The 12634-nt window shown below is 45.6% G+C and overlaps 1 protein-coding gene across 1 annotated transcript in view; it reads right to left on the reverse strand.

Annotated features, from left to right (window-relative positions):
* Positions 1 to 28: 28 nt before the first annotated feature.
* zfpm2a (zinc finger protein, FOG family member 2a) overlaps positions 29 to 12634 on the reverse strand; it is an 86046-nt gene continuing 73440 nt past the window's right edge. The window contains exons 6-8 of the mRNA XM_062422393.1: positions 3912 to 4118; positions 2986 to 3213; positions 29 to 2644 (exon numbers count right to left, since the gene is read on the reverse strand). Coding sequence (XP_062278377.1) covers positions 84 to 2644; positions 2986 to 3213; positions 3912 to 4118 — 2996 coding nt within the window. The 3' untranslated portion in view covers positions 29 to 83. The remainder of the gene's footprint in view (positions 2645 to 2985; positions 3214 to 3911; positions 4119 to 12634) is intronic.

Consider the following 12634-nt stretch of genomic DNA (forward strand, 5'->3'; position numbering starts at 1 on the left):
TACCAAAACAAAGGAGAAAAAAGGGGGTAAAAGTTTGAGGGGGAAGGTGTGGGGGCGGTAGAAGAAGAACATGTCTTCTCAACTTATTTTACATGCTCTGCAGCATGTGATGAACAGTAAAACTTCTTATGGGTAATAAAGTTTGACAGGTTGTTGAACTGGATATCACAGAGGCGGCAGTACTTGCCACTTCCAGAGCCGTTCACCCCTTTAGTGGCTGTGGGTGCTGCCTCCTCGTTTGGGGACTTGGAGGAAGGTGACATGTTCTCGTTGGAATCGGCCTGGTTCTCAGTGGCCCACGTAGGTGAGGGATTGGGGGCTTGGCCGTCTTGCTGGGGCTGGTTCTCTTGCTGTGGTGGAGCTGTGCCTGAATGCTCCTCGGGCTTATGTCCCCCGTTGACGATGACCATGCCCCGATTTTTGGGCAGTAGGGGAAGGGGCTCCTTTCCAGGGTGGGGGCAGCCGTTAGCAGCCGGCTGCTGGGCCTGCTCTCTGGTTGTTCCTGTCTCTCCTCCTCCTGCACCTCCTCCTCCCCCGTTAACACTCTGCTCCTGTTCGCTAGCCTCTCCCTGCATCACTGGGCCCCCAGTCACATAATCGGTTGGCTTTATCCCAAAATACGGCGATATTTGCTCAGGACCTTTCATCTTCTTTATTGCTCCGGGATAAAGGCAATGGGGCAGAAACATATTCTTGTTCTCATCTTTTGATGGGATGAGCTGGGGCTCAGCAAAAGACTTGAGTCCCGGCACAGGCCCCAGGTGAGGGGGGAACATGCCTCCATTCTGCACCATCACCTTCCCATTGCCATTCTTCTCACATTTGCCTGGGCTCTTATCGTAGACGTCATCAGGGTTGTTACTGCCTTCGCTCTTCACATCTGGGAACATGGTCAGCTCCAGGCTGCCAGTCTCATTGTGTTGTTGCTGCTGTTGTGGCTGTTGTTGCTGCTGAGCGGCAGCAGCGGCAGCAGCGGCGGCTGTTGCAGGGCAAAAGTTCTGTTTGTGTGCCAGGTAGTTCTCCACTTTGTTAAAACTTATCTTGCACACAGCACATTCGTGATAGTCCAACAGTCTTTTAGGAGAGCTACATGTCTTGTCAGAGACTGGCGAACACTTTTTGCTGAGATCAATAGGAGCGTCTAGCTCCTGCTGCTCCACAGTATTGCATTTGGGAGCCAGAATAGGTTTAGTGACAGTCAGAGAGGCCTCCAGGTGTTTGGGTACCATACCTGGAAAGATGTCACAGCGGGGGTGGAAGCGGTCTGCTAGGCTCTCTACAGCTTCCTGGGATGTACAAGGGTTCATAGAGGGAACCCCAAGGAAACCTGGCTGGCTCATAGGGGGCCTCTGGTGGTCCTGGTCAGGGAGACACATCTCATACATCTTCCTGCGTTTGCGGGTTCTCATGGTCCTCTGCATGGAGGGCACCTTGTTGGCAGACATGCGTTTCATGGGTGGGTCGTGACGGGTGGCACAGTAGTACTGCTTGTGGACCATGAAGGTCTCATGACGGCTGAAGGTGATATTGCAGGCCTCGCAGGTTGTCTTGTTTGGGTCATTGTCACTTTCCACCAAACCAGTAGTGGGACTTTTCCCCTCCAGCGGCTTGCCATTGAGCCTCTCCTCAGCCCCAGTTGGGGTAGAGACCTTCTTCACCTGTCCTGCTAGATCCTTATCAGGCCCTTTGGCCCCGGCATTGATCATGTCCAGCACATTGGAGTTCAGACAGGCAGACTGCAAGAGGTGGCTGTCGGCCTCTGAAGGGTGGCAGCCAGTCAACATGCTAACAGAACTGTGGCCACTGTTGGGGCTCACTGCCTCAGGGACCTTATCTGAGAGGGCAGAGAAGTCAGGGGACTTTGCCATATGTTGCCAGCGGCTATTACAGTAGTGCTTTTTGTGGACCAAATAGTTGTCCAGGTTGCTGAAGGTGATATTGCATTCAAAACAGGTGGCCCCTTTGGGCATGAGAGGACTGTAGATGACAGGGGGGTAGCTGTTCCCTCCGTGGCGCAGCCTCCGGTGAACTAGCTCTGACATTTTAGCCAGAATCTCAGAAGCCTGCGGGACCACTGAAATGTCTTGGGAGAAAGCAAACTGAGACAAGAAGGGGCCCATGGGAAATGTAGGCATGTTATGCTGCACAGGGGAGGAGGCCAGCCTGGGGCTGGAGGGCTCAGACTTGATCCTAGTGTAAGAAAAACTGGCTTTGCTGCCTTGGTGGGCCTCTCCCTTCTGAACAGACAGCATGGGCTTCTTCTCAGCCTTGTCAGCCTCTCCGTCTGTGCTGGTCTCCTTGGTGAGGGCCCCTTTGGGACTTCCCAGCAGAGCATCCTTCCTGTTGGCCAGTTCAGCACGGGCCTGCTGCTGCTGCTGCTGGAGGCTTTCCTCAGGCCCCCTGGGGGAATGCTCGGTGCCGTCGCCTTCCCTGTGAAGTTTGCTGCCGTGCCCATGTAAGTCCTGATGCTGTAAGAGTTCCCTGTGGCTCTGGAAGCTGATATGGCAGTGATTGCATCTGAAGGCCGCCTGTGACAGGTGAGACATGATGTGATGCTGGAATGTAATAAGAGAATCTGCCGTGTAGTTACAGATTGTGCATTTCAAGCTGGTGCCAGGAGGGAGGCTCTCTTCCATTTTGACACCTGTGAAGGAGATAAAAGGGAAAAAAGCTCAGAATCTCGCCTCCCACTTCTCCTTTAGAGTTAACTGTAGAAACCATCAAACGCTCATGCATTATGCCAAGCTTATTCCCCTCCAGTAGATGTTTTTTTTTTTTTTTTTGCTCAAGGATAAACTGTCAACTATGCCAGCTGACAGAAGGATATGTATATTTCTGAAAAGGAATGACAGTCATTTCCCCCCAAAACAACACTTTTCAGGATCCTCTTTCTTTTAAAAGTGATTGAAAGTATCCATCTCTAAGTGCTGTATAAAAAAAAGGAAAAAAAAGAATCCTATGTCCTTCATACATGATATCACTCACCACTGTGTGATGTGCTCAAGTGCATTTCCAGGGCCCGCGCTCCAGAGAAACTCTTGTTGCACTGTGGGAAGGGGCAGATACTGGAGGTCTGATGGGGTCCGTTGTCGTTCTCCTCCACGACTGTCTCCGGCTCTCTTTGCCGCCCGCTGCAATAGTACATCAGATGGGCCTGCAGGTTCCTCTCACTCCGAAACCAGATTCCACACGCCTTGCAGGGGAAGATGTCCTCTGGAGAGACACAGAAAGGTACAAAGGGGGGATATGATATCAGGGTACATACAGTACAGTACTTTCTTATTCACGTAAAAGTATAAAGATAAAGAGCTTGCACACATGGACACACATGCCTACACATACACATACTCCTCTTCTATACTTCTACAGTTCTGACTCTCAAAGCCTGTGTTAAAAGGCTTTTCCACCAAATCCTCAGCTGCTGCATATCGCTGTGTTGCTACCACTGGGTTGGTGCCCTTTCTCAAGGGCAAACAAGAACACTGGACCATCTGCTTACAGAAGCCTCCCTGTTGAGCTGAACCCAGATAGCCCTCGCTAAGTAAACAAACACACTATTTGCATGAGGCGTGTATTTTGCAATTAACACGTTAGTTTGAGCCTCAGTGTGTTTATGTGAACCCAAAACTTGAAGGTCGATGGCTCTTATCTCCAGTGCAGAGACTCATCTGGGTTAATCTACGCCCGGCGGAGACGACGCTCCTTGTTAAGCAGGTGACTGAGTGCAGGCTGTGGACTGGTGTGTGTGTGTGCGTGTGAGACAGAGACAGAGAGAGAGAGAGAGAGAGAGAGAGAGAGAGAGAGAGAGAAGAAGAACAAGAGCAAGTGTGTGTGATTGTGCGTGTCTAAACAAAAGCACATCTCGGTCCAGCTCTGTGTATGTGTGCTCGTGGCGGCGCGTGGACACTCACTGTTGACGATGGCAGTGGGCAGGATGGAAGCCATCGCGGCCTGCTGCGGCAGGAGCTGGATGCTGTCCAGCAGCCTGGCTGGGTACATGCCCTCGCTCAGAGACATGTGGTTCACCGCCTGCAGACGAGAGTCAAAGTCCACTGCAAACGCCACCAGCTCCTCGCCCTCCATCATGTTCTTGGTGGTGGTGCACCACAGTTGACCACCTGGACAAAGCAGAGATAGAGCAGACGTTTAATGCTTGCTGTGAGAGAAGAGAAAGCTTTGCTGTGTGTACACATGATTAATTCTAGCCTTAAATGTCATTATGTAAAAGCAGAAATGTTGTTTGTGTGAGCCTTGGATGGTGTGCAACATCTCAGAGACATGTCAGTGGCGTGTTGCACAACAGTATGAAGTTAAAACAGGATGTTAGGTAGAACAAGTGAAAAAGTGGATTGTGCAAATGTGTAACTTCAGTCTACACATCTTCCTTGGAATTAGAAATAAGCCTAATAGTGTTTTGAAATTAAAACCTGCATGAAAAATAACCGTTTTATTAATTTTATCACATTCATTACTGAATATGCCTAATGATGTTGAGAATTTATTTAGTTTAGAGGTTCAGTTCATCCAAATGACGAAGATTTTTTTTTTATCACCTAACATTACTAGATTTCAGCACAGTGAAGCTGAATGGAATTTCAATGGTAGTGCTCACAGCATTGAAAATGACATTCAGCAGCATCATCTCATTCCAATATCAATGCCATTACTCTGGATCATCAACAGAGCCTGCTGTCAACAGTTTCCATGAGGGACTATTTTTTCTGGAGTTGTAAAGATTACTTTTCACAGTGAGGTCTGTAGATGATCCAGAGTAATGGAAACACTCTAATGTCATTTTTCAATGCTCTGAACACTACTAATGAAAGAGTTTTGGCATCATGGCAGAAATCTCAGGGATGTATCAATCTATACGTAACCACAGTCAAACCAGGTCAAATAAAGCCAAAACTATGTAACTAACGGTAACTTAGAGAATTTGTTTTGTTGTTATTTGGGGAAAAGATAATTCTTTTCTTTTTTTACTGTCACTCAAATGTCATTTTAGACTACTGGCGCTCACATCCAGAAGCAGAGCAAACCTCTGCTCGGGTAAACTGTAGCCTACAGTGCTGTCAGCTAGAACACTGAGACAGGTCCTCCATATTATTAGATTGTTGTGTTTTGGGATTAAGCATTCCTCTGAAATCTTCTGAACATATTCATTAAGTCAGAGGAAGGGGGAGGGAGCAGGAGGGAGGAAAGGGGGGGGGGGTAGAGGAAGAGAGTGAAGGTTTTAGCTTAGATAATATTTATCTCAGCACATGACAGGCTTTTCAGCTGCACTTCATTTTCCATTGAAGAGATTAAAGTTTTTAATATGACTATTTACAGAAATCTGGCTGGGGAGATAACAACAAACTATGATACGCTCCCGCTAAATGGCAGAATTAGGACATTGTTTCTGAGGAAAGCTGGACAATTAATTAAAGCACGCTGTTAGCTTTCAAAGATGTGCAAACATACCAACGGAGTGTCAGGCTGAGAGGGGACATGTGATTTGAGCCCTGGCTGATGTGGAATAAAGAGAGTCCTGAGGAGAGGTGCAAAGGCAGGGGGATGCTTGCTAGAAAGCCCCCACACATGTGGAACACTGATTACTCATGTTTACACAAAACCTATGAATCACCAGGTTTAAAACCGCCCTGTAGACATGGTGAAAGTGCTCAAGTAAGGCTCTGTATGAAAACAATCCACTTCTTCTGTGGATTTATTAGGAAATGGAAAACCAGGGGATGGAAACAGAGCCACCATGAATTTACACTACTACAGCATGCATTATGTATAAATCTTTGTTAAGTTGCTAGAATGAATTGCCCCATTATTTCAATTTAAAATTGAATATTTCAGATTTCACATCGCTGTTTTGATTAAAACCTTTCTAGCCCTTCCTATCTGCTGGTGAAGCACTGAAAATTAGACCAGCACAAACGTGTCAAAGGAGTGAAATGGTATTAAAATATGCTATCTTTCAAAGTCCCATTTGTGTGCAAGCTTTCTCCCTGTGTGTGTGTGTGTGTGTGTGTGTGTGTGTGTGTGTGTGTGTGTGTATGCGAGCGTCTTCACCACTGTGTGCATGTCAGCGCCACTTTAAAGAGCAGTGCCTATCTGTCGGCCAATCTGCTGTGACGAGACACACACTTCAGGCCGCTCCACTTCATCGTTTTGATTCTGTCATACCACACACTGCCTGGAGAGGCCCTTTGAATTTTTATCTCCTAATTAAAATAACAAAACTCCTCTCCACTGTCTGCCCAAGTTACCATCAAGGTAGATACAAACTGCCACTGACAATGGCGGGGAATATACCGCAGTCATGGCCACAAAAGTTTCTCTCCTCTGTGTGGATCTCTTAGTTCAGACGCACTCAGCTTACAAAGAGAATTCTAAACCAGGCCCCCCGACGCCCAGATACAAATCAGTGTTTTTCGGATCAATCTAAATCAAAGATACTGTATGCTCTCCTCAGCTGAAATGAAGTAGATTATGTGGAGTCTGATGAAAATGTTTTACTGCATTCTGACAGCGGAATATTCGCTCCGATTGCATCCCTTTAGCCAAGAATGCTACAGATCCATCTGTTGTGTGTGAGAATGCTGGAAGTGAGTTTTAGGGACTGCATGTCCCAGTTTTACAGAGCTGCACAAAACACTGAGGCAGCACTCTGCTTGTTACACTCACTCATCCAAGACAAGGTAGTGAGATACATGTGCTCAGGCTGCAGGATTATGGTATAAACTACACTTAATATTGTCATCAGAATTAGGAATCAGAGCTGCTTCTCTCACATTTGTGACAGTTTTAACTGCAATTTTGTGTGTTATGTATTGAGTTTTTGACTTTTCTGAAATGCATTATGCTGATATTTAGCTTTATAATATATGAATGTTTCACACAAGTCATTCAGGAGTGTAAAACTTTATAAGACATATTTGAGTGGTTACTTATGCAATTAAATGTAACATGCATACCTATTGTATGTGCATACACTGACACCTGCATACAGACTATACTGCAGGAACATGATGCAATAAATACCAGGCATACGAAACACAGAGGTGTCACACTGAAACAATATTCCACGAAGGAGCTCTCTGGAAAAGATTTGTCATGGCTGTTCTCCCCTGACAGCCTTTTTGTGACAGGTGATTTAAATCACAGAAACACGGGTGAACCACCTATGACAACGGCACAATCCGTATGAATGAAGAAGTCAGAAGGAGGAGGAGAAGGAGGGGACGGGGGGGTCAAGAGTTAAAAAAAAACGAAAGACCCAAACCGTGAGTCGTGAAACTGGGGAAAAGGCTGGAAAAAGTGCAGCTTGGTGATTTGCACTTGTTTGCCTGCTAACTGTCTGCAGTGAGCTGCCTTTGTGCAGTGGCCAATGCAGTTGGAATGAAGGCTATTGTCTAAATCCTCCTGCAGAGCACCTGATAAAAGAATAAAGAACTATGACATATTCTAAAAACAATGGAGGAATTAAGGGGAGACAATAGGCCAGCTGCCTCATTAAAACAATCAAAAACGGCATCCTGTACGTAGTCCAGATAATTAAAAACCACTGCTTCCTACAGTCTCTCAATACCATATCCACCAGCTCACTGAAGCCCTGAGACTATGGCTCCCGTTGGCTAAATGCCCTCTCTCCTCTCTTCGCCTTTGATTAATGCTTTATTTGAACATGCAGTTGAAGATGAACATATGAAGGAATTCATGAAACAAAATTATAATGCAAACCCTTTCCTCCCCTATAAGTACTTATAAACTAATCAAACGTCTCAGGATGAATCGCAGGGACTTGGGGCGTGTGTCCCCTCCCCTTTGCCTAAAGCCCCAAGAGATTTCAAAGTGCAGGCATCACAGGGCATTTTTTAATTTTCTCATTTTAAATGACTTTATAAGAAAATGGATGTGTACAGTATCTGTATATGTATGGGGCGGAGGCAGGGAGCATAGAGTATGAGATACTTGAGCAGGAATGAATATTTTTTTCCTTTTTTTTTTCTTTCTGTGCTCCCCTGCAAACCGCTACCGCCACCATATCTTAATGAAGCCGCAAACAAATCTCTCATGCCTCGTGCAAAGCTGAGAGACAACAAAGCAGCAGAAATAACAGAAGGGCCCGGATAATTAAACTGGCCTGAAGACAGGTATTCAAATGTTGGTGTGTAAACAGCACAACTCTTTAATAGTTTAGCTGTAAAATGCGTAGTTAAGCACATCAGCACTTGCCTCTCCCATCTGTCCAAACACATTACCATTGCAGAGGCCATTACAGCACTGGAGTACAGTCCCACTGCACCGCAGCCACATATGATGGGAGGGGTTGAATGAGGCTTGTGGGAATACTAACAGTAGCCCAGTGGCATTATCTGACTGCATCGTGGGGTCATGTATTGTAAAAGTTTGCTTGAAGTATGTTGCAGGAAGTGTTAAACATATATTAAGGAGCAAAAGTTAAAAAAAATACATTTTTCTTTTTATAAGCTCCGTGATGATGGTGTAGAAACTTCTTTTTTCTCTGGGTCGATTTTCAGGGCCCTTAAAGTTAGCGTCTCTGTCTATTGGCTCTGCTGCTAACTGCTGGTCTTAATTGTGAAGTGAGGCCCGTGGTGCCTGAAGCCACAGAGAGGGTTGTAATTAAAGACCTCTACTCTTCTTGTCTTCAAATCAGCTCCAACTCCTCCTGGTCAAATGGGAACAAGCTCCTCGCACCTTCGAATATCAAGTAGCTGCATGCTGTTAACTGCCACTTCTTGCTTTTTTAACAAAGCTTTATCATAAGGAAAGATGGGGGAAGGAGGAGGGCCTACACCAAACAACTTCCTAGTAAACTTCCCCACCTTTTTTCTGACACTGCGCATCTTGTGAAAATATTAATCAACAAATGGTGGATGAATAATATCTGTATCTGCACCTGACAGCAGACGGTTGCTCCGACAAACACTAAACAAATCCTTCCTCATGAATACTGGTAAATATTTGGACTGTTTCTGGATCATCAGAGTTGAACACATTAGGATGACTCATGGCTGTCACGCCGTCGTCACAATCGGAGCCAGAGCAAGCAAGCAGAAAGGAAAACGCTGAGTTAGACCTGAGCGGGAACATCATTCACAGGGTCAAACAAGCTTACTATTATTGACGGTACACTAAACTAGAATTAGCTGACTCTACTATTATTTCTCTAAGGCACTGACACAGATTGACTCTCTCCCTCTCTCTCTCTCTTTCTTTCCCGCTCTTCCTCCTCAGGTTTTTTTCTTGTTTTTAAACCAGCCACTAGGAGGCACTCTTCTCATGCTCAAGCTGCAGCCGGTGGATGTTTTTTTGCTGTGATGATGCAGAGACGCCTCAGACATGGCATAGCAGCATTTGCAGCCAGTCTGCCTATACATCCTTGCAGGTAGGTGCTAAAGATCTTACTCTCATGAGAAATGTATTTGGGTCCCACAGCGTTCCTCTGTCCTTATTTTGACTTGATCTTTACCTGGAAATTACGTTGCGCTGGCTTGAATATATGAGTGAAATGTATGATTTTTCTATGATTTCAAAATCTTTTGTCTGTTGTTGCCGCATCTCTGTAATGACAGCACTCAAGCATGCCTCATACATGCTTTATTTTTTGCTCACATTTTATTTATTTTTTAGGAATTTTAATATTTTATTTCTAACATTTCAATTCTTCAGCAAGCAAAACAATCCTCCTATTTTCCAGCAGAATAAATACTGTTCAGTAAATATGTGTTTACAGAGCCCTGACTTGCCACATCTTGCCTGACCCCCCCCCCTTCCTAAAACACCCCCAGATTTCACTCCTTTCCCTCCACTACAGTGTCCAGACTAATTTTAGCATCAAGTGTTTTTGCAGATATAGCCAGCACCGAGAGCTCATGCATGGCCTCGAGCGAATGGCACGCGGGTCAGAATCCACAAATTAAAAAGTCCTCCCAGGGGAGCCTCACACACACGCGGCTCTCTCTACAGTATACATTCACAGGCAACAAAGACATAAAAGCAGCACACCACACCGAACAATGTCATCCAACACACGGTTTAGGAATTGTTTGAAGACCAAAAAAAAAAAAAAAAAAACAGTTAAAAAAAAAAAAATTGCAATGATGTGATTCAGCAAATATTTTTTTTTACTGTGTTAAAAAAAATTAAATGTTTCACTTTGAAATGAAAAGACGTTTCTCTGGCTGGTCTCTGGAGATTTTCAGCACAGTGAGAACGATACAGGCAGGGGGATGTTTGCCTGCTAATAGTGTTGTAATAATTTTGAGGGAAGTATAAAAAAAAAAAAGAAAGAAAAAAAATGTGAATTAGCAGCTATTTTTGCTCTATTAGAGTGCAGTGACAGAGCTTGAGTATTTCAATTTCACTTTGCTCTACAAATGTGTTAATTTTTCTAAGTTTTTCAGCAGAAATGTATTAAATTATAGCAGAAATATTTCACACTGCAAACACCACCTTCTTTCTTATGAATTATTTTTTTTAAAGAAAGCATTTTAAGATGGAATTTATAACTGTCATTTTTCTTTTTTTTTCTTTTCCAAACAAATTAAATGTTCTCCCATAAACAATATACTGACATTCAGAGCATTTTACATTTTCTATATAATACACGTAACACATGTGGGCTCTGTGCTGTCAGTCTGAGACAATACCAGTCACAAATTCCAACAGTACAAAGCGGTTCTCCCTCATTAGCTGCCACACACACACACACACTCACACACAGTCAGCTCCTCCCTGTCCACAGTAAAGTGGAGTAGACTATTAAAGCAGAGCTCTGACTGGCTCCTCTCCTCTCTCCTCCACTCTGCTTTATTCTTTATTTGGACAGGTTTGTCCCATTGAGCACTCTATTAGCTATCCCTCTCTGCGGGTAGTGCTGCCTGTGTCCTGGTTGTGGCCAGTCGACATGTGTTTACTGTGGCCCCTGCTGTGGCGGCAGGCTGGTTGGGGGCCCGTCCTGACCAAGCCCTGCTAATGGGACCAGAAGACCCCTCGTGACAGGACGGGGCTGTGTTGAGCACCGCAGCAGACCCTACCCCTCCCTTTCCCTCTAGCTGCGGCCCCATGGCCCATGTCCCCCTACCCATCATGCCTCGGCGGGAGCAGGTGAACGGCGAAGGGCCAACGCCGGCGAGGCTCGCTTTTCCTGGGAGAGCAGAGCGCCATCGCCACGCGCCTCAGTGGTTCCTCCAACATGGCTCCGGCCCTACACCACATGGGCTGGCTGGCCATTCTGCGTGTGTGTGTGTGTGTGTGTTGGGAGGGGTGTATGGTGGATGCCAGCCCTAATGCAAATGCTTGCCGTTTAAAAAATGGGAGCCTCTCTCCTCCTCTGTCTCTCCTCTTTGGAAAGGTCTTTTTTGGCCTTCTGGTGCTGGCAGTTATTTTTTTCCTCTCCAGAAGGACAGAGAGCCAGAGAGATGCACCTGTCATCCATTTTGGAATTCAGCATTATTGATCTGGTCATAAGGAATGGAATTTATGAAGTTAAGTGTTTTTCTTCATGAATCCTTATCGATTTGCGCCCTGACAACCTACATTTTTCTTATTTGCAAAGTGTTTGCGGGCCTTATTTACGAGCACGCTAATTTGGTGTACTACACAGAAATAATACACACACACATGCTCTGACACACACACACATGCACACACACACACACACACACACACACACACACACACACACACACACACACACACACACACACACACACACTAGGTACCGGTGCAACATCCCAGCATGCCCCCTGTCTCTGCACCCCTGTAATTCTACATATTGCTTAAAGTATGCACTAATTAAATTTTCTGTCGTTTGCAAGAGAAATAAATAATCTGCAGCTAAAAGGCCTAATTGCGTTTGTCACATTGTGTCTCGGTGGCTGGTGCATCGGGAGCACAGCCGCTGCCCTTGCTCATTGCCATTCTGTCGTCCTGGCAAGCCCCCGCGCTGCCCCAGGTATCACCACGCGGCCATCTGGAGCCGACATCTGTCTCTCTATTGATCACAAGGGTTTAGCACTTGATCAAACAGACTGCGACAGGAAATTGCTCTTTTCCCCACAGAAAAGGCCAATCGCCTGCGTGAGGGTAATAGAGTGGAACTGAGATGCAGCACCAGCGCGGTGGGCAGGCGGGCACGGGCACAGCCAGGCAGGCAGCGGCACGGCGGTGTCGGCCGCTGTGGAGGTGGCAGGGATGGCACGGGCGTCCGAGCCCACTGCCATATTTCTAACAGTTCTGCTGATGCAACAGCAGCTTTGCAGCTACGATCTCTCATCTTTTTTTATATGTTTATATAATTCACAATCGTGCAATTTTTTCCCAGTTTCATTCCACGCACATCATCAGGAATGTGTGTATGCGTGCAGAAGATGAGAGAGCATCATCTCAAATTAAAAAAAATGTCATTTGAAGAGCAGAATTTATCTTTCAAGTCATTCAGGTAACTGTCTAAAGCCAACAGCTGTCTGAAAGTGTTAGAAAAGCTGGATTCAAGTGAAATATGCTGCATGACAAGTGCACCAGATGGTGGCAAATTAATGTATTTCCTCTAAGAAAAAAAAAAACACATCTCAAAATACTTGACACCAGGGTTGCATTATGATATTTGAGAAGG

This window comes from Scomber scombrus, chromosome 7 (genome assembly GCF_963691925.1).
Source record: "Scomber scombrus chromosome 7, fScoSco1.1, whole genome shotgun sequence".
Taxonomy (NCBI): Eukaryota; Metazoa; Chordata; class Actinopteri; order Scombriformes; family Scombridae; genus Scomber; species Scomber scombrus.